This window comes from Brachionichthys hirsutus, chromosome 10 (genome assembly GCF_040956055.1).
Source record: "Brachionichthys hirsutus isolate HB-005 chromosome 10, CSIRO-AGI_Bhir_v1, whole genome shotgun sequence".
Taxonomy (NCBI): domain Eukaryota; kingdom Metazoa; phylum Chordata; class Actinopteri; order Lophiiformes; family Brachionichthyidae; genus Brachionichthys; species Brachionichthys hirsutus.
The window spans coordinates 12,320,081-12,340,621 of NC_090906.1; the positions used below are offsets into that span (position 1 = coordinate 12,320,081).

Consider the following 20,541-nt stretch of genomic DNA (forward strand, 5'->3'; position numbering starts at 1 on the left):
ACACTTTGTCAGAGTCTCCAGAGAATGGAAAAAAAACAGACGATTGCTGTTGAATGAACACTTTTTTTTTTTTTTTAGCTCAGTAAAGATTACATTAATCAATTTAAAAGCAGATTCATCTATCAGTTTTTCCTGCAATCCTGCTGACAGACAAACAAACGCTGTGAAAACCCCGACCTCCTTGATGTAGGTAACGAATCCGTTGACTTACTCCGATGTGGAATCGAATCGAGTATCTGCACAAAAACACTGAACCTGCTTCTCTGCTGGAGGAAAAACACTACAAAGCTCACAAAGTCTCTCTTGCATCCGTTGGAATCATTTTGATGTGAGGGCAGGACTGATTAAAATGCATATTGCCAGCCTGAAACCAGCCGGTAAATCCATGTCAGATCAATGCCCTCCGTCTCTCATCCGGACCACGTGACGCTCCCAGCCTGGTTCTGCCCATCAGATTACCGCTCTGCTGAATTACTACTGCGCTGGCGCTGGCAGGGAAACCCAACCCAAGGCATTCCAGGAATACCTCTGACAGACCGAGCTGTCGGGCCGGATCTATCTATCACCTGGAGAGCTACTGGAAACAGACAGCTAATATCCAGGGGTCTTTTACTACAGCGCAAGTCAAAGTCTGGTTATGGACAGGAAGTTCCCACAAACACGTCGGCGTCTGTTAGCCGTCTGCTTTGAGTGAAGTATTGTGGGTTCAAATGGAAGTGTGTCGTCAAACGGGTCTGCCTGCTGCTCGTCTGCACGCCGGCGCTCGCACTCAGATCATTTTCTTTATCACAGCTCATCACAGATTTTATGTTTTTGGGTGCATAAAGATGACGCTGAAGTAAAGGAGCATCCTTAACACAAACACTTGGGTCATGGATTAACGTGAATCATCTGACCAGATTACGAACTTTACACATGACTGCTAATTTCATGCCGTGTGTGTTTTAGAGTTTTAACTAAAATAAACAAGTTCTTTATTCAGTATTATTATACTGTAGTTTGTGCAGAGAAAATGACATGAATATTTAGGTAGAGTTATGATGGTTGCCTAATAGCTACTCCAGAACATGCTGGGTGTATCATAAAAGCAGCCCACTTTGCTGCAGGTGCTCAGGCTAAAACGTTCTTTGCGATGCAAGTTTAAACTGCAGATGAGACAAGGTTTTCTCGTTGGCGCTGAGATGGTGGATTTCACGCCCTGCCCAGCAGTTTGGTGACAAACACCATCTGTGGTGCCACAGGGAAGAATGATTCTTAATTTGCAGCAAAAGGTGAATTGAACCAGAAGGCCATTCCAATTAACCTTAATTCCCTGCAATGAGAAGAATGATATTTGGCTGGCTGCGCGTCCTCTGACTCGTGGTCTTGTCTCATGCCGGATATGCTTTCCTCCCAGCGGCTGCTTTCCCTCGCCGGTCTGCTAGGAGTCAGAAGGGATGCTTAGGGATGAATTAATCCCGGTTGCAGATCCGTAAAGCTGCAGATTTTCTTCGCAACCTTTTTTCTTCTCCTCCTTTCCATTTTCTAAATCCATTTTTGGGGGGGGGACTATCCTTACTCTAACTGATTATTCCCCTCCATGCTCTCATCCTAACAGAAGTCGTGCAGCTGAGCCTGGAGGAGGAGCAGCTGATCAGCGTCTCTACGGTAACAGTGGGCCTCAGCGCCGTCCTCACCTGTGCTATCCAAGGAACGCTGCGCCCGCCGATCATCTGGAAAAGGAATGGTATCATCCTGAACTTCCTGGACCTGGAGGATATCAACGTGAGTGCATGCGCTTACTTTGCTTGATGGCTGTTGCTACACACGTGCTTATTTAATACTCCTGAATATTTCATCAACATCTCCTCCATAATACTTAGTGAAATTAACCAAACAACAACAATAAGCATGCGTGTGAATGGAAGCGTTAAGCATTTATTTTCCATCAGTGCTGTTTCTTTCTGAAGCCGTGATGATTACTGTTTTAGAATAGATCAAAGGAGGCATCAATGCAGGGTTTTTTTTACATCTGAAAAGCTTAAATGAGGGACTGATTAAACTGAATGAGGCCACTGACCATTCTCATGTTGAATTCTTCTTTTGCTTTTTCCATCACCAAACCATATAATTAATTGTGAATGAGACTAAAAGGCGGCAGTTTTTGTTCTGAATGTTCGTTGTCTGTGTACCTTCAGTGCGTTTCCTCCCATGAAATGTTCTAATGCCATTATGTTCTAAGGATCTGCACAGGGTCATTCCCTTCCTGGCTTCTTCATTGCTAATAAGAGCAGACAAAATGGATATACCTCCATCCATCCCTCCACCCCCCTCCATCCATCCATCCATCCATCTGCAATTACTTATCCTTTGCAGGGTCTTTGGGTGTGACTGGAGCTTATTCTCAGGCGGCGTACACTACACAGGCTTTATATTATTATTATTATTGCTCTTATTGAGCTTCTCTGTTATCCTGCGGTTTGTTTGTTAACCCTCGTGGATCCAGCTAAAGCAAAGGTAGGATTTTTTTTTCCCTCCTTTCATTTTTCAACATTTTTTTTAATTACGTAGAAACTAATGAATCAGTTTTCATGAAATCTCATGTCAGATAACTGACGATTCACATGTGGTACACTTATGGAAGGAAGGGAACTACTTATCTCTGTCCTTAACATCCACACTGATTGTAAATTCCAAACTTCCGCCTGAGCTCTTCCCCCGTCCATCTCACAGGAGAGACGTTTCACTTTTTCTCGTCACTAAGTGGCCGTCTGTCAGCTCGCATTCGTGTCTTAAACCCTCGGATTGAAAGCAGCCGCTCGCGGTTTCCGTGTCAGGGCAGAGCTGCATCAGGACATCTGCTCTGCCACTTGGTGGGACAGCAGACTATTTAATGCCTTAATCTCCCCTAAGCTGTGGCTGAAGCCCCCTGGTGACTGCTGCATCCTGCGCCGACGACAACCAGTGCCATTCATCAAACTAATGGGCTTGATATTTTTAACCCTTGCCATTTATCAGGCTGCGCCAATGTGATGAGGGGAGGGAGGAGAATCCCATTCCCAAAAGTCTGCTTCATCTCAACAGGGAAAGCAGTGATTCATGGGCTCCCTTCCTTTTCACATCACTCTTTTTCTTACTTGTCTTTCCCATCACTCCCTGCTGTTGTGTGCCTCCTCCCTCTACGAGCATCCATATGTATTCTATCAAGCTCCTTTCATTTCTTCCTTACTCCCAGTGGTTCCGTGCTGCCCCCCCCCATTCTTCACCACTATTGCCTCTCCTACGACTCCTCTTGGTATTGGGCGCTTTTCCTCCAGTGCCCCACCTCTTATTCTCTGCTTAATTTTCCTCTTCCATCTCTTCCCTGTGTTGCAGGACTTTGGGGACGATGGTTCCCTGTACATCACCAAGGTGACAACCATCCACATGGGGAACTACAGCTGCCATGCCTATGGCTACGAAGACCTCTATCAGACACATGTGCTGCAGGTGAATGGTCAGTAGTGGCTCATTTCTTACTTAACAATCGTGGGACAAGGGTGGACAACGTATTTATTTTGGTTTATGCCTTATCTTACTTCCTGTCCTGCTTCCTGTGAAGTACATTTCAAAAACGCCTAATCAAATCAATGGCAATCAAAGGATTTATCAATGTGACTGTGGAAACACAGCATCATTGTCTGGACACTAATATTCACTTGATTGAATGTAGTGGATAAAAGCTGCTTCAGCCAAAATCTATCCATAAAGCTGCAGACAGGATCGCAGTGATTCTGGCAGACTGAACTGAAAGCATTCTCCAGCTCATATGAATCATCTGCATAATGATCTTCCTCTCCCCAGCCTTTAAGATGAGAGTTATTGCTCGGCATCTCTCCAAAGAACATCCCGGGTGGAGGAAATTTAAAAGCAACCCCCTACCCGTGACATAACAAATCAGAGATTAAAAGACGCAAGCCCCCCTTCACTCTTTCTCTGGGTGGAAAAGGAGGCGGCGAGTCTTTATTCAATTAATTTCCTTTCAATTTTGGGAACAATTGACGTGATTAGCTTGCTTTCCTTTAGCTGCTTAGTGAAAAGAAATGCAGATGAGACTCGGCCCTAGAGCAAATGAGATGGATAGGATGATGGGAGGGGGCGTCCTGGACGCAGACTGGGGTCCGAGAAGGTGAGTTATCAGGCGATGGCAATTACTGAATGTTTGTCTGGCATTGAAGGCATTTCAAACGAGACGGGACGAGGTGAGATGGGGAGGAATGGAAAGGAGCCAAGTGCCACATTAAACTAAGTGGATGGTTTGGATCAGGTTGTATTTAAGCCATAACTGCATCTATTCCATTTTCCTCTGGAGACAGCAAATGCTGTGAAGCATCTACAGCCTATCGATCTGGGTTTGGTACCATAGAACCCTGCAAATGCAGCCCCATGTCTAGAGTGTGTAGCACGGTTAGCGGGAGCTAGCGTGGTACAACCAGAGTCTTCCTATAGGCGGTCCCAAGCCCGGATAAATGCAGAGGGTCGCAGCAGGAATCGCATCCGGCGTAAAACATCCATGCCATTCCGCTTTACGGGCCACGGGGGTTGCTGGAGCCTATCCCAGCTTTCAATCGGTGAGAGGCGGGGGTACACCCTGAATGCATCGCCAGAGCATCACAGGGCCACGCAGGGACAAACGAGCATTCACGCATACCTCCATTTATAAAAAAAAAAAAAAAGAAAAAAGAAATAAATATTCCCAGTGAGAGGCTGAAAGGGAAAGAGGCTTGCATTAGAGTTGTAAACTTTTCCAAGTTGAACGGTAGAGGTGAGGATATCACAGCGGAATGAAAATGAAATCTTACCTGTTCATGTAACTATTACCTCATACCCCCCCCTTGATTCATCCACATTTATTTTTCAGTCTTCTCCCGGAGGAGCTTGTAAGTGGTAGATACATCCAACATCTATTTCACAGAGCCCCAGAGTGCTTGGATTCTTGTTATGTGTGAATATATTCCATGCTGGGGTGAGACAAATGCCTCCCTGCACACTGCGTGTGTGGGTGTTTGCGTTATATTCCCCGAGGAGATACGGTCCACCGTGAAACCGCATGTAATTATGTTTTTCTTCCACTTTCTCTGTTTGGGTCTTTGGTTGTGTTTGTGTTCGTGCATCCAGTCCCTCCAGTGATCCTGGTCTATCCGGAGACACAGGCCCAGGAGCCTGGAGTGTCTGCCAGCCTGCACTGCCACGCGGATGGCATCCCAAATCCCCGGCTCCTCTGGCTGAAGAATGGAATGGACCTGCAGCCCAGATCCTCCAAACAACTCTCTCTCATAGGTGAGGAGTGTGTGGTTCTGCCAGCCCACAATGTATTTGGGCAGCCATTCATGTTTTGTTGGTGCAGCGATTGTTTCCTGCCACGATCACTGCAGCGCATTGCAGAAATCTCCCTAACCCTTTAAAACCCGCCCCATGAAGTAATCGTCAGAACACTAACATTTTTTGGAAAATAAGGTGTCAATGGAACCTTCTGACAAATTTGACATAAATAAAAACACATAAATCTTTATATAAGTGCTCTAATTTATGTAACTTTTGCAAAATCTGGAATGTTTTTCTTGGAAAATGCAGATGCATGTGTTCCCCGAAAAAGTCTCAAAATCCTGAAAGGCCATGAGTATCAAATATGATGCGTTTGGCAATAAAGGGCTAAGCTTCGACGATACATGAAGAGAGTGAAGCTGCCGCTTTCTTGAAAAACTCTATATTGTTGCTCTTCCTCTTAGTTTAGTGGAAAGCTGACACCCTTTTCGACTGTCCTGCTTTTGCACCCCGACAATTATTTATTGGGAATTACAAGAGAAAAGATCAAATGTGTTTCAGGAGACAGCAGCTATTTATCCAGACTCAAATGTTGCTCTTAAGCAAACGCTCTGAGATCAGAAAGGAGAAACACTTTTCCTTTTATGGCCTGCTTCTCATTAAAGGAGAGTTTATTGGGTGTGTCCGGGCCATTACCTGTGGTAATAGCCTGTTATCGTCCCTCAGACAGTCAAACAAGGGAGGTTCTGCTGGATTCACCAACACATAAACACTGCAGAAGCCGCGCTTTCAGATTTCCTGGCAAAGAAAAGATCCAGGAGTTCAACTTAGAGATAATTAGCATGAAAATAAAGCATTCAGCAAAGTGAAGGGAACCAGTGCAGATTAGAATTTGTATCCGGCGGGGCAGTGATTTTCCTGTTTGTTCTTCACAGCTCACATATCAGGTGTGACATGAAGGCCTGCTTTAGTGCTGCCTCTGTCCTCGTATGTAAATCTGACCCACACACTGACAGGAAATAGAGAGTATTGATTTTTAAACCGGAGGTGTAAAGTAAAGAGAAGAACTGCTGTGTGGGCCTGAAGCCGTCCGCGGCGCTGAACCCCTGATAGGCCGTGTTGTTTAGTTAGTTACAGGCGAACCTTTAGCCTGCATCGAAGAGCACTCGGATACAGATGCATTATGGGAAGAAAAATATTTTTCGCTCAGGCAAGTTTAAAAATAAACCCATTGTCACTCTAGAAGAGAGATTAATTAATGTGTTTATTTTTAAGTGAGGACAACCTGGGAAAAACCTTTAAAGTTTGTGCAGCAAATGCGTTGTTGAGCAGTAACCCAATCAAACACACCCAGCAGGAACATTTGCATTGATCTGGAGTTGTGTTAGCACCATATGATAAACAGAAGTTCAATATTCACTTACGCCTCGGGTAAATATCAGGCCATTTAGTTGTTGAATGCTCCACGACGTTCACCACTAGCATTCTAATGTGTGGCACACATCCTGTGCTCCTTTCCCCGAAAGCAGAATGCCTTCTCCTGGCCAAAAACCTCTGATGGCGGGGGGGGTGGCGGGGGGTGGGGGTCATCATTGTCAACATTTCCTGAATATTTCATCAACATCTCCTCCATAACGTTTGGAGTTATGTCGCTAACAGACAGACATGCAGACAAAAACCTGCTTGGCGGAGGTAATACAAATATCACCACACGTAAGGACCGCCACACCGAATTCACCATGAACGCAACACGCTGTAAAAAGAAGAAAAGTCATGATACCACACAAAAGCACTCAGGATCCCTGTCGTCATGACGTGCTACACGCTTGCAAGGGCTAATTTAATGCACTGTTCATTCAGTGATCCTCAATAGGAATTGATCAGAACATAATTATGAATTAGGACTAATTAGGAAGCCATCTCTTTCTGAAGAGGCTTCCTTCAAGGCAGTTTTCACTTCAAAGCATTTCACACTTTTCAACTGATAAAAGAGAATTATTCGAAGAATTCAAGAGACGTTTCTCTAACGTGAACAGCTTTGGCTTCGGTACTTCACTGTCTTATTATTGCACAACGCAGCAGAGAATTTAAAGCACAAAAAAAAACAAGAACACATTTGTTTTTTGCGAGTGTGGGTTTCATAGTTATTTATTATATGTTTGTTTTGTTCTGCAGGAATAAAAGCATTTATTTCATGCAAGCATCATTTTTAGAAGAAACAGGATGGAGAGAGGTAAAAGTGTGGTTCTTCGATTATGGAGATACTTGAGCAGAAGCTTTCTTGCATGTGCTCATTCAACATACAGTACGATGTGACACACACACACACACACACACTTGTCTCTCCTATAATTGCCCTTCTGGATGAACGATCAAACATCCCACAGACACACTCCGACATCTTGTGGAAACCCTCCCAGATGAGTGGAAGCTCTTAGAGCTGCAACAGGCAGACCAATTCCATATTAATGCCTATGAATCCAGAATGAAATGATCCACGGCTGGCTTCCTTTTGATGTACAATCTCTTCCTCCTTCATCTGGAGATGATAAAAATAAAGAAAAGTGATCATTTTGTTTTCTTTCCCCATGCATGTCAGAATCAAATCATTTTGTTTGGTTTCGTTCTTTTGCTGATGACGTTTTGTTGCTCATTGTGGTTGTTAGATATCGGCTCACGGCAGCCACATAGACACGCGATGTCCGTGACTGGGGCTCTATCCACCCACACAATCAGTAATTTAAATGGGTTTCATCAACACTCGTTTGTTGTTCTTTGTTCTCTCTTTTAGCAAATGGTAGCGAGCTCTTTATTGGCAGCGTGCGCTACGAGGACACTGGAGCCTACACCTGCATCGCCAAGAATGAGGTGGGAGTGGACGAGGACATCTCCTCGCTGTTCGTCGAAGACTCGGCCAAGAAGACCCGTAAGTCTTCTTGGCCAAAATGAAAATAATGAAAATGTAGAAATGTCTAAATGGCAAGAGGCAACCCTCCGACATCTGGTTTATGTGTGTGCAGGTTGTGTTGAAGAAAGAAAGAAGAATGATTAAAATGTTCAAAACAAAATACAAAAAACCAAAACTTTCATGAGTCAACTTTCATTAAAAAAACATGTTTTTGGATTATGCTCCAAAGAGATATCTAGAGTGCAGGCAGAGTTTGCCCACTGAAAGGATCCCGCTTCACTCCATTGCATAAAAACATGGTTAAAAGTCTAGTGTTTCGGATTTGCAGGAAGAGGGCTGGAAATAAAAATGTAATCATAGAAAAAAGAAAAAAACAACAACTACAGTTGTATCTTCAGACCCTATCCAGACCATAAATCAGATTTGACTCACCAATAAAACACTATCATCTTATTTCTGATATGTTTCTTACTGTTATTTGGTTGTGGAAAATATGGGCTTTATTGTTTTGATCGTAAGAATCAGTGGATTTGACTGTGGGAGGTGAAGCAGGCGCCGCTCAAAGTGATCTCATTAAAATACAGTCAAATCACATATTTTATGCCGCTTTGAAATTTGGTATTTCATTAGATTGCATCATGTTTGACAAGCTGACCATCCCTAACCTCGAGAAAGTTTATCGGGCCTGCTGGAATTACACAGAATAATCGATGGCTTGTCCTCTCCGGAGACGCCGGTGATCTCTTGATTTTGGAGGAAATATCATCCTGTCAACGCCAGTGAGGAATATTTTGTCGCTGTCAAATATGTTTTGTCTTTCCATGTCATGTGCAAAATCTCCTGTCTGCTGGATGATCCCTCTTTTTTTCTACAGAAGAATGAATGTTTTTTTCTTCTTCTGCCCCCCCCCCCCCCCCCCCCCATGCTTTGGCGGATGAACCTGCAGTTGCAAACATTCTTTGGAGAGAAGAAGGTAAAATGATACGGTTCTCGTGGTGCATGTGTGCTGTGGTGAATAAGACATGTGCTTTTGTCTCCAGCACAGTTTTACCTCAGATCTTTGGTTTCTTCATCTTTCATCTCCGTTGCATTTCCTCCCTCTGCTTTGACTTCCTTCCTTTTTTTTTTTACTGATCACCTGAGGAAGAAACAGAAAGTAGTGCAGACCCAGTGTGGTAGTTAAAAAGAAAACACATATTTGGTTGTTTCCAGCAGTCTCTTTACATCTTTACAGCCGCACGTGTTGTTTTACTACTGCACTGCTTTTCAGAGCTCAAATGCATACAATATATTTCCTAATAAAACCAATAGAAGCCAGCGTAGTTTAGAATACTGCACGCCCTTTCCTGTATATGAGCATTTATCCAATCTCAGCTTTGTGTCTGCTGTCAGTATTTTGTTGTGTTCCTTCGCTGTCATCTCCGTTATCTTTCTCGCTGCTTGCATCGTCGGAACGTGTGATCGTTTTGCCATCTCTGGCAAAGGTCACACGAATGACCTTCACATGAGAATTTGACCGGTTTTACTCCAGGCTGATGGGACATGAGATGTTTCCTCTCAGAGACGGTCCTTGTCGTCTCATAGTACATTGTGTTACAGACTTGCTGCTGCCAAAACCTTTTATAGTCTTTGTCAGAATAGCTGGCGCCACAAACGTTCTGTCCCTGCTAACATGATAGCATGCTAACAGGAGTCTTGCTGTGTGTCTTCTACCAGGGAAATTGAAGTGCCCATCACAGATGTCATTTTCAGCTGTTTTTAATTGGCATTTGTTACATTTGTTTCCCAGCATGAAGCATTTTTTTGTCTTTCTCCTGCAGGGCTGAGTGTGGGCAACATGTTCTACGTGTTCTCCGATGACGGCATCACCGTCCTGCAGCCCACCGAATGTGAGATCCGGCGACACATGAAGCGGACGGAGAGGATTGTTGCCACTTACGTAAGTGCATATATGCTGTGAACAGACTAAATTAGATTCCATTAACATACCTGTGTTGGATAATGAGTAGAATTCTCCATATATCAGTAAATAGATGTATAATAGGTGTTTGAAACTGTTGAGTTGGCACTTTTAAGAACAAATTTGTGTGCCGATTGTAACAGATTTTGCATTAAGGCATGTCAGTTCTAGGTTTTAATGAGCATCCGTTTTCTCCTTCCTCTGCCAAAGTGGGGACTCTCCTCACTAAATGTAATGGGATTACTTGTGTTCATTCGTCAGCAGCTCACACCAATAGACTCCACAGTCTGCAGTGCACATCCTGTTATCCGCAGCATAACATACCTCTGCTGGCGCGATGGGATTCAGAAGGTAGAAGGTCTTGTTCCTCTGAGGGACTTGGGTTTCACAGGATGCTATAATTCAATTAGAGATCAATGCAAATTCGATAAGCTCTGTGTTCCTCGGTAAACTGCAGTCCCTGCGCTTCTGAGAGGTGGGGGTCAAGGCGAAGACTCTCATGTGTGTTTGTGATAACATATCTGTATTCGTAGTGCGTGAAGACTCCTGCAATGCCTGGTTGCTATGGGAACCGGTCACAATGATTGATCAATAGTAGCACCAGCACAACTATTGAAACATGAGCATTGCATCTAAGCTGTGTGGTTGAAATCAATATGCTTTTACATCAAGACTTGTAGTCTTTTTCTTTTTCTTTTTAATTCCATTCCATCTTAATTTTTATTTCTGCTCTTTCCAAAGCTTTCTTTTACGTACTGGTGTTTGTTTTTTTTAAAATCTTGTCTGAATGCCTGTCTCATGTAATTGTTTTTGAATTGTCTTGGTGTCCGACCCCCGCTATAAAGCCGCCAGTGATTTAGCAATCACTGTAGTCAGTTGACAGAAAATTGTCGATTCTGACAGAACAATTGTGATGACATGTTTGGATGGTTTTGGTCCTCAAAATTGAGCATTTGTAGATGATTTTTTTTCTGGTTTATATTTTTTTCCGTTTGGCTTTTGAGCTGCTATGATTAGAGAATGAATTCCAAAGTGTCGCTGCAGACTGTAAACAGTCTTCACCACTTTGCAGCATTTCAGGGCAATGCGAGTCAATAAAGAGAACGAACAATGATTACAACAATTCCTGGAAAATGCTTGATAATCTTTCTAGTCAATACAAATATTACTGCAGTGATTCTAAATAGAATAGTAATTCCCCGCCCAGCGATCTATCACCCTTCTCTCCTCTGTGTTTTTTTCCAGGAGGAGATGTGTCCTAAAGGCGAGGGGGCGTTGGCTCAGCACTGTGTGTGGTCCTCAGCAGTTAACATCAGAGATAAGTACATCTACGCGAGCCAGCCCCGCATGAATCGACTGCTGGTTGTCGACATCCAGGCGCAGAAGGTGGTTCAGGTGGGCGGAGCAGGCATCCACCTGTCAAAACACAGCTTAATGCAGAACATCAGGAAAGCTCAGACATGATTACTTACAGAACCTCCTTGATGGAGGTAACAAATCCGTTTACATGCTCCGATGTGGAATCGACTCGGCTATAAGACGACGCTTGTTAGAAATCTCTACCTCGAATAATAAATGCACAGTAGGCTGAAACACAAGTGTACCAACATTTTTAGAAACATTTCAATAATAACCGTAATCCGATCTGAATGAAATTCGGTGGTAAGATAGAGACCCCCACCCTACACGATTGCGTCAAATTCCATAAACATCGGTCAATAATCAACTGAGATATTGAGGAGCACATTTTTGAAGCTACATTTCCTGCAATTTTAAGTGATCCAGAATCGAGGATCTCTTCTGGATCATCACCAAGATGTAATCATCTGTTTCTGGTAACATCCCAAACATTTCCTGAAACTGACATCACAATGTGTCTATAACGTTTCGAGTTATGTTGCACACAGAAAGATAAACGGCAGCAAAAACACAATCTCTTTGGCGCAGGTAAAGACGGAAGCGTGGCTTTACATTTGGGAGGCATATAAACTGATTGCACTACATGCCGACCGCATGTCAAACAGCATCACCATCAGGAGGAGCACTGGTTTCAACTTGGCACCCTGTTGCTACCAGTGCATCAAGACCACATGCAGGGTAGAATAAATCAAATGCACCTCAAGCATCTGAAACTATATGGTGCTCAGTTGGGTGCTGAGAGTCTCGCCATTCATCTTGCCTGTAACGGCTGTTTAGAGAGCAGATCCCTCGGGGATTCTTTCCAGGGTCAACATCATTTATTCTGAGGTACAGGGTGAGGAGAAACAGCCTCCAGGAGGAGGAGGCTGGAGGAACAGGCGAGTAACTGAATAAATGAGCTTAAAGGAAGTGAGACCTGACTGTAAAACAAAGAAGAAAGACTTGATTTAATCAAACCGACCTTTTACAAACATCTTGTTTCCAATGCAACATTATTTTTAGTTAAGAATATGATCATTCAAAGGTGGTGGCAGGAGGAGCAGCGTTGCAGGTGGAGTTATGTGACCCCCCAGATGACCCTTTCTTTCACCAGCCACAACTTCCCTTCCATTCATCACCTTCGCTCTCTTTCCTCTTTCGTTCTTTCACACCCTTGGTGACCTCTTGGGCAGGAGGTTAACACATCCTGAGAGATCATTTTCCCTGTTCTCTCAAAGCTTCTTGTTTTACAAAGCTCAAATGTGTCTTATTTTTACAATGCTCCTCAGAACCAGGGAACAAGAAGACGACAAAAGTGTTTTATCCACTGACAGAAATAAATAACGGCTTTGTTTTTAAATCATGTAAAAATGCTGAATTCATTACCATCAGATAAATTATTATGAAAACCGAGCATGTGTTGGACTCGTCCAAACTGCGAAGGAGCGAGGTTTGGAAAGCAGCCCTTCTCAACAGATAGTGTCATTAAATAACAGTTTGCAGAACACACCAAAACAGAAACTGTATCAAGAGAGAAATTAGTCACTGCTGGGAATTCTCACAGTCCTAATTTTGTAAGTAAAAAAATGATGTCTCCTAAGAAGTAGCTGTAGGCTGTGAAAAAGTTAAATAAAAAAAATCAGGCCCGAACAAGTTGATTGTTGTCCTAAGGCCTGAGATGAAGACCACTGACATGTCCACTAATGAAGGCATGAAATAATTATTTTATCAAAGGGATCTAAGCTTGACCTCTGCCAGCCCGCCTCCTGTTGGAAATGAGAACAAACACACTGGCTAATTAAGAGACGGGCCAGATGGCAAAGACCAATGGATGCAGTCGCTTTCGTTCTGCACTGAATCAGTAGGAAGCAGCAAGCAGGTTTCTGTTGTAGTGTCTCCCTCGGTGCCCAAATGAGCATCTTATTGATTCCAAAAATAGTCTTTCATGTTAGAAGCTAAACTAAAAACTGCAATGCAATCTGTGTCTTTAGCTTCCTGTGTAGCTAAAGTTTAAGGGAAGTCAGCAGGAATTAAAGTGTAACCATGGATTCAGCGAGTTTCAGTCTGACTTCTGATGCATCTTTATTTGTACATTTTTGGTAAATATTATGTCCAATCAATGTCAGAATTAAGAAAAAGAGCTAATTAACCAAGTTCATAATCAGGACAACGTTTTTTCTCCTGACGTGCGTTTGTGATAACATCCCCTCCAGCGGTAACAGTTTGAAACGCACTGCCTTCACATTCTGTCATTTACACCTCCTTCGACGCAGGATGCGATAACTCCTTTCTTAATTTAATTTGCTTTCAACCAATTACCAAAGTGCAAGCTGAGATTTGCCGCTCCTCTCGCGCTAGTCTGGACACACTCCACTTTACTTAAAACAAGCGCCATGGCTTTGTACTGCAGCGATGAGCACACCACTGCAGGCCTCACACCCCTTTTCCAAATCCGCTTTGAGAAACTGGACTGAGGTCTCTTCTGCGGTGCAAGAATATGGGTTATTTGTGCGCAGCAGGATGCAGCATTTAGCTCATGTTTGTCCGAGCTCGTTTCCTTCCCCGGTTGAATCGGGTCTTACTGAGGACCTCTTTATTGTCCAATCACTATTAGCCCTGCAAGGGGAAATTCTGAGTTGGGTCGTAGTTGAGTTTGCTTTGTTTATTCCTCTAATCTCTTCCAAAATCTCCATCTCTTCTAGGCGGTAGCAACCGATCCATTTCCCGTGAAGATGATTTATGACAAGTCACATGACCAGGTGTGGGTCCTAACATGGGGCGATATGAGCCGTGCACATCCAACACTGCAGGTAACTGTGTGCATTGTCATCAAAGCAGCTTTAAGTTGCACGAGACAGACAAATAACATAACTGAATTGTTTCATCATTTCCTGCACACAAAATGCTTAATAGTGCAGGAAATGTATCTCTAATGAAGCCTCATGTTTAAACTGGACTGTGATTAGTTGCACAGAATCCAACCTCGTGCATCTCCAAAAGTGCAAAATAGCCTATCTTTATCGCCTTGCTGTGTGTAAAAGAACATCATCTATATTAGCTGTAGAAAGTCCACTAAGAGACCAAAGCAGCACCAAATTAATTAATTGCGCTCCGTTGTTGAGCTGTATCCCTATTTATGCGATAAGTATTTCCGTGACAGTATCTAATCTATGTATGTTTTGGAGCATTTACCAAACCGGCATAACAGATTCACAGCTGTTGCGCCGGCGCCGCTTGCCTGGCGTCCCTTTGGACCACTGGTGTTGGATGCTTCACAAATGAGAAATGATCACAGGTGTGGTTGGATCTAATCCACCTTGGGGGATTGGGTGGGGTGAGGGAACTGGAGAGGAGGATTCAGAGCCGGTGAGAAGGGAGGGAGGAGCAGAGGGAACAGAGCAGGAGCCCGTGGGGTGAGGCGTGATTCTGTTTTATGGTACCAGACACTGCCAGGACTAAAGCCACCCAGGGATCCGATTGTGATGTCTGTAATAGACACAAACAGACTTTCTTTGTCTCATTGGCAGGAAGGATACCAATAGAATCATGTGAGGTGCAGTCATTAAAGGAACTGCAGAACTGATGATGGGCTTAGAATTGTGATCCTCCAGACTCCAGAGGGCCTTTGGTGCTGCAGCAGTTTGTCACATAGCCCTTCATGATGTTGCGGCGTTCTTATGTTGCTGTGAGGGGAGGGGGGAGCTTTGGATCTAAATGTGCCACTGTGGTCTGGAAACAAAAAGCTGAAAACGTACGACAGCAACGATTCACAATCTGCGTGGCCAACAAGTCCGCACGTGTGTGCATCTGTTTGTTTGTCTGTTGTGTTTTTTTTTTACACTGCCCTCCGAGGTTACAGTCTCAAATGAAGCAGGAAATTACATGAAAAGATGTTTTTCACCGCAGACAAAGTAATTTTCTCCTCATATAATTTGAAAGCGTTTCATATGATTTGAATCAGAGCAGCTTCATGTAACGGGTCCTCCCTTTCCTCTTTCTTGCGGCTGCCGCCCAAACTGCAGAAATCATATTCATGTCTTTCCTTTCGTTCGTTTCTTCAAAGTCGCCCAGCGGTGATGAATAATTGGAGAGCAGGGCATGAATCACTCAAAAAATGCAATTGCAGAGAAACCGCGTAATGGGTTGCCGTCCATGCGGATCACATGGAACAAATAAAGGGTCTGGTAATGCCATTATCATTGGGACTGGAATTAATTGACCGGTTCTGCAGCGGCCTGTCATAGAGGCACCGCTTCGCCTCAGCGGATCGCGCATGTTCATGGGTGTGTGTCTGTGTTGGTGCATGCTGATTGCACAACCTTGGTGCATAAATGCAGGTCTCTGCTTGGTGTGTTTGGTATGTTTAGTAGTCGGCGCCAAGTTTTAGGAAGGTTCAAAGTCCGAGTAAAGAGCAAGAGGAGTGTGCTTGTTAATTCATTAGAGAAGACAAATGGGGGAATCTCTGCCGGGTGGAGGCTGCCAGGCCGGTCTGAGTGGACGTGCCAAGAAGACCTTTAACTTCCCCATAGAGACACGGGGACTGGATTCCAAAGAGGATTCTCTCAGAGGTTCCCCAATTATATTCTGAAGACTGATGATTAGTACCTCAGCAAAGCAGGAACGTTTTCACCGGCGTAATCCTTTCTGTCGGCAGGATTACTGGAGTCTGAAGATCACAGTGGATTATTTTTTAGATGTAGGGAAAACAGTCAGTAATATTTTCTTTACCATAAATATCCGAATATTCCTTCCAGATCCGACTGAGCTGTGGGATATCCAGAATGTTTAAATGTATGGGGACACGAAAAAACTCACATCTGTTAGACAAAACGACGACACAGACCGGCGTCAAAAAGGAAATAACGGAAGCTGTACAGATCCAGTTTCAGGATAGTTTAGAACATCATTGGACTTCATGAAACAATTAGGAACTAATCTCACTAAGGCTGCGCTCGCTCCTCTTTTGACAAAAGCCAATCACTGACCGAATCCTGCTCATTGAAAGTGAGAAACAATTTTGGCGTTCAGATCTGCTCAGACATGTGAGCGGCTTCTTCCTCAGCCGGTGATAAAACCTTTCAAAAAGTGTTGCGGCCATCGTGCCAGTAGCGTGTCTGTAATTCTGCTGCCTCCATGGCAGTGGCAGTAAGATCATGGGTTTAATAATCAGGGAATCTGGAGGCCTTGTTACGAAGAACAATGTTCCTTCTGCCAGAATCCAATGCCACATTCATCCTGCGAATTACAGAATGAAAGCCAATTCCCAAAAAGTCACCGAAGAACAATTTACCTCTGCCAGTTTAATCCATATGATTGAAACACTGATTTTGTACATTAGTCAACATCTGTCTCCTTTCATTCTTTTACATGCACTTGTAAAACTGTATCATTTTCCAGTCCAGATTGATTACGAGCAACAAGCCACCGGGGCTCCCAGACAATCCATCATTTGCTTTACTGCTCTCCAGAAGCAACAAGACGACAAGTCCACGAAAAAGCGGAGAACTATCTCCGAGCATGTGACAGCGATGTTATGGTGACATCCCATATGAGAGGTGCTGAATTCCCTAAGGACACCGGAGTGTTTGAGGAATGCATTTCATGAAATGCAAAAGGTACTCAGAACCACCCGTAGGTGAGAGTACTGCAGCGAGGCGCTGAGTGTGTGGACATGAGATCCAAGGATGAGTGATGACAAAGGCAGCCTAGTGGCGTCGGGGTGAAAGCACCTGCAGCACTGAAGACTCCCAATGACACGCCAGCGACGCTGCATTGAACCTCATTAACTCTCGTCATTAAAATCGGACACTAATGACTTTTTTAACGAGGACACTTTTCTTGTCTCGCAGGCAGCGAGAAAGCAGCCGATCTGCTGTTTGAAAAACGAATGAGGTTATGAGAAGGATCAACAGACAGAGGGCTTCTGTGGACTCAGCAACTTAAACCTGTTTTTATTCCCTGGCATCCTGTAGTTGTGAGGAACCAGTGTGGGCTCTGGCTCCCTGCTGGGCATCAGGTCGAGGCTTTTTCTGACACGCTGAGGCATCAAAATAGATTTGACGCTTTGTTCTTGGATTTTAAATAGCATTCTATATGCTCTCTTGCAACATTTGTCTTGGCATCATCCAAACATTAGATGCTTCGATGAGCAAAGTTTCTCTGGGAATATAAAATGAGTTTAACTCTGTAGAGCAGGGGTAAGGTAAGGTAAGGTTACTTTATTTGTACCCGAAGGTAGAATTGGTTTACAGCAGTTACACTTCAACTGTAGTCTGCTGGGCAATGTGTCTTGCCTAAGGACACAACAACAGTGTACACACGCGCCTGATCCGGGGATCGAACCGCCAACCTCTCGATCTGCGCCACCGTCGGGGTTGACTCGAAAATAATTAATTGCAAAGGCCCAGGTGTCTCCGTCCCGTAAAACACCTCAGTCGTCCTTGGGTGTGTCCTGATCACGCAGGCATGCGTGATGAAGCAGGCACTCCACCTAGATGCACTTTAAAAACATGCTGATTCAGGGCCGGTTGTATGGCAAAGGGAGATGGAGCGCTCTTATTGAGGTGTGTGTTATCAGACAACGACCGCTGAATAAGGCACTCTATCAGAGGAGCGAGGAAGGAGGAAGCTTCATCACTCCAGGCCGTAAAAATTAGATATTTATCTGCTCCGGGATTTATGTGCGTGTCACCTCAGCAAGCTTTAGCTGTTGGGATTTTAAAATAAATTACCGTTCATGTCATATACACGAGTCAAAGCATCATCTAGAGATATCAGTTACACTTTGATTTATTGAAAACTTTTGCAGTCCCAGACAAAAAAAAAAATGTAAACAAATTTTGTGACTTTTTACAGTATTTATTTCAGTATAAACCAAAAAATAAACATAACTTGAGGTGAAATGGGAGACAAAGATTCTTTGTTTTAAAGGGCTTTCTTTGCATCCAGAGTGTAAAATAAAGAACTTGATGGATGTTTTATGTCATTGTGCGCAGGTTATTCCTCAAGCCAGTGTGGGGGAAGTACATCACGCCATCCGCACAACTTTCCAACGGGTCAACGACTTCTTCATTCCTCCAACTAACCTCATTATCACTCACGTGAGGTAAAAAGGGCACAAGCTCAGGCGCCTCTGCCCCTTAAACACCGACCATCTTAATTATCGCTCATCACAACAGCCTTCAGAAATAAAGAAGACCAATTAAGAATTCTAATATGTGCTAATCATTGATCTCCTTGAATCTAGAAGAGCTATTAACCTTTAAACTCTGTCGCTTTAGGTTTGCCTTTGTCTTCCTCAAAAATGAGCCGGCGGTACACAAAATTGACCTGGAGACCTTCCAACGCGTCAAGACAATCAGCCTGAAGAACTTCAGCTGCATCCCCGTCAGCATGGCATATACTCACCTGAGCGGCTTCTACTTCATCCAATGCCAGAGAAACAGCCACCTGCAAGCCCCGCCCCAGCTCCTCGTTGACAGCGTGACGGACGCCGTCATTGGTCCGAACCTTAACATCACGGGGCAGCCGTTTGTGTCGCCGGACGGACGCTACATCGTAACACCTGATCTGCAGAGCTCGAGGCTGACGGTACAGACTGTGTCGTTCCAGGGGGAGCTGGGTCTGAACCAGGAACTGGACGAGCCCATAGCTGTCTCCGATCTCGCTTTCCAGCCTTCTTTCACAGTTTCCAACCAGCATGTGATCGTAGCCTCTGCAGGCTCGGGCACGGACCTGCTATTTGCCGATCTGTCCACGGGTCACACCGAGGTTCTCCGGAGCCTCAAGGAGCCCCTGGCCCCCCAAGCCTGGCCCTGGGGAGGCCCCAACAGAGTCGTGGTCTCGAGTGGGCTGTTTGGACAATACCTGGCGACGCCATCAGCAGAGTCCCTGTTTGTCCTAAACGGCAAACAGAGAACGCCGCACTGTGAGGTATCAGACATCAAGAGAGGGAACACAGTTGTTTGGGTCGGCGAGGTATGAGTAAAAACAAAAAAAAGGGGGGGGGGGGGGGGGGGGGAGCAGGAAATGTAGGTTTAGGGACAAATTACATGGAAAAAAAGAAAGGTGAGATAAAAAGATTTATACGACCATAAGTTGTGGACTCAACTCTGGGACTGAGCAAGAAGGTTACATGCCTGAGTTATCGTAATAAAAGTACACTTAACATGGAGTAATTGAGAAAACATTAAGAAACCCTGTTGTGATATTTCGATTGGGAGAAAGTGTCAATGCCGTTCAGTGCAACAGTGATCTATGTGCACTTAACTATACAGGATTGTACATTATTGCACTTCCTTCCATGTTATCACAGCAAATAGGTACCTGCGAGGGGTTGTTAACGAACTATGCACAATGCTCACTTTTTTTAGAGAAAAGCTTTTCGATCTCCTTTATTTCAACAATATTTGTCGTCTCCACCAGTGCTAAAAATAATAACCACAAACTGTTATTCTGTCCTGTCTGCCTTTAGTGTATGTGTGTTCTGAGTCCTTTTTAAAAGCAACCGAGCCATCCGTTTTCTTGCCTTCGTCATGGTATTGTACTATAACCTCCCTCTAAGAGCTTTCATTCCCACGCTGGCAGAGGTTGGCTTTATGCATGTGCAATGCCCTCTATTCACATTGTCTACCCAAAGAGCCCGATTGGCCCGTGAGCACTGGACAATGGCCGTTTTGCGTTCAGAGGTTGGTTAACCAGGAACACGCAGCGCATCTTTTATTCTTCTGCAGCCGTATTATCAGTCCCCTGCTGTCTCTCACTTTTCTGCTGTACCTGCAGCACAACATTGTGCTGTGGAGCCTGAAAATGCCACTTAGCGGAATCCCTCAGGGTAATGACTTCGGCTTTTGCTGACCCACATGCTGAGGCCGTGCCAAAAGTGGCATCAACTCCGTGATCTGACTGGCTGTGAGCGTTTGTACATACTCCCAGAGAAACCGTGAATCGAGACTATAGTTATTCTCCTTTATTTATGGGACTGAACGCAAAG

The 20,541-nt window shown here is 44.3% G+C and overlaps 1 protein-coding gene across 1 annotated transcript in view; it reads left to right on the plus strand.

Annotated features, from left to right (window-relative positions):
* Positions 1–19,532, plus strand: part of fstl4 (follistatin-like 4) — a 93,035-nt gene extending 73,503 nt beyond the window's left edge. Inside the window, exons 6-15 of the mRNA XM_068744661.1 lie at positions 1,598–1,764; positions 3,355–3,475; positions 5,137–5,298; positions 8,075–8,209; positions 9,138–9,164; positions 10,012–10,130; positions 11,397–11,546; positions 14,252–14,359; positions 18,545–18,654; positions 18,830–19,532. Of these exons, the coding sequence (XP_068600762.1) occupies positions 1,598–1,764; positions 3,355–3,475; positions 5,137–5,298; positions 8,075–8,209; positions 9,138–9,164; positions 10,012–10,130; positions 11,397–11,546; positions 14,252–14,359; positions 18,545–18,654; positions 18,830–19,532 (1,802 nt within the window). The remainder of the gene's footprint in view (positions 1–1,597; positions 1,765–3,354; positions 3,476–5,136; positions 5,299–8,074; positions 8,210–9,137; positions 9,165–10,011; positions 10,131–11,396; positions 11,547–14,251; positions 14,360–18,544; positions 18,655–18,829) is intronic.
* The last annotated feature ends 1,009 nt before the right edge of the window (positions 19,533–20,541 follow it).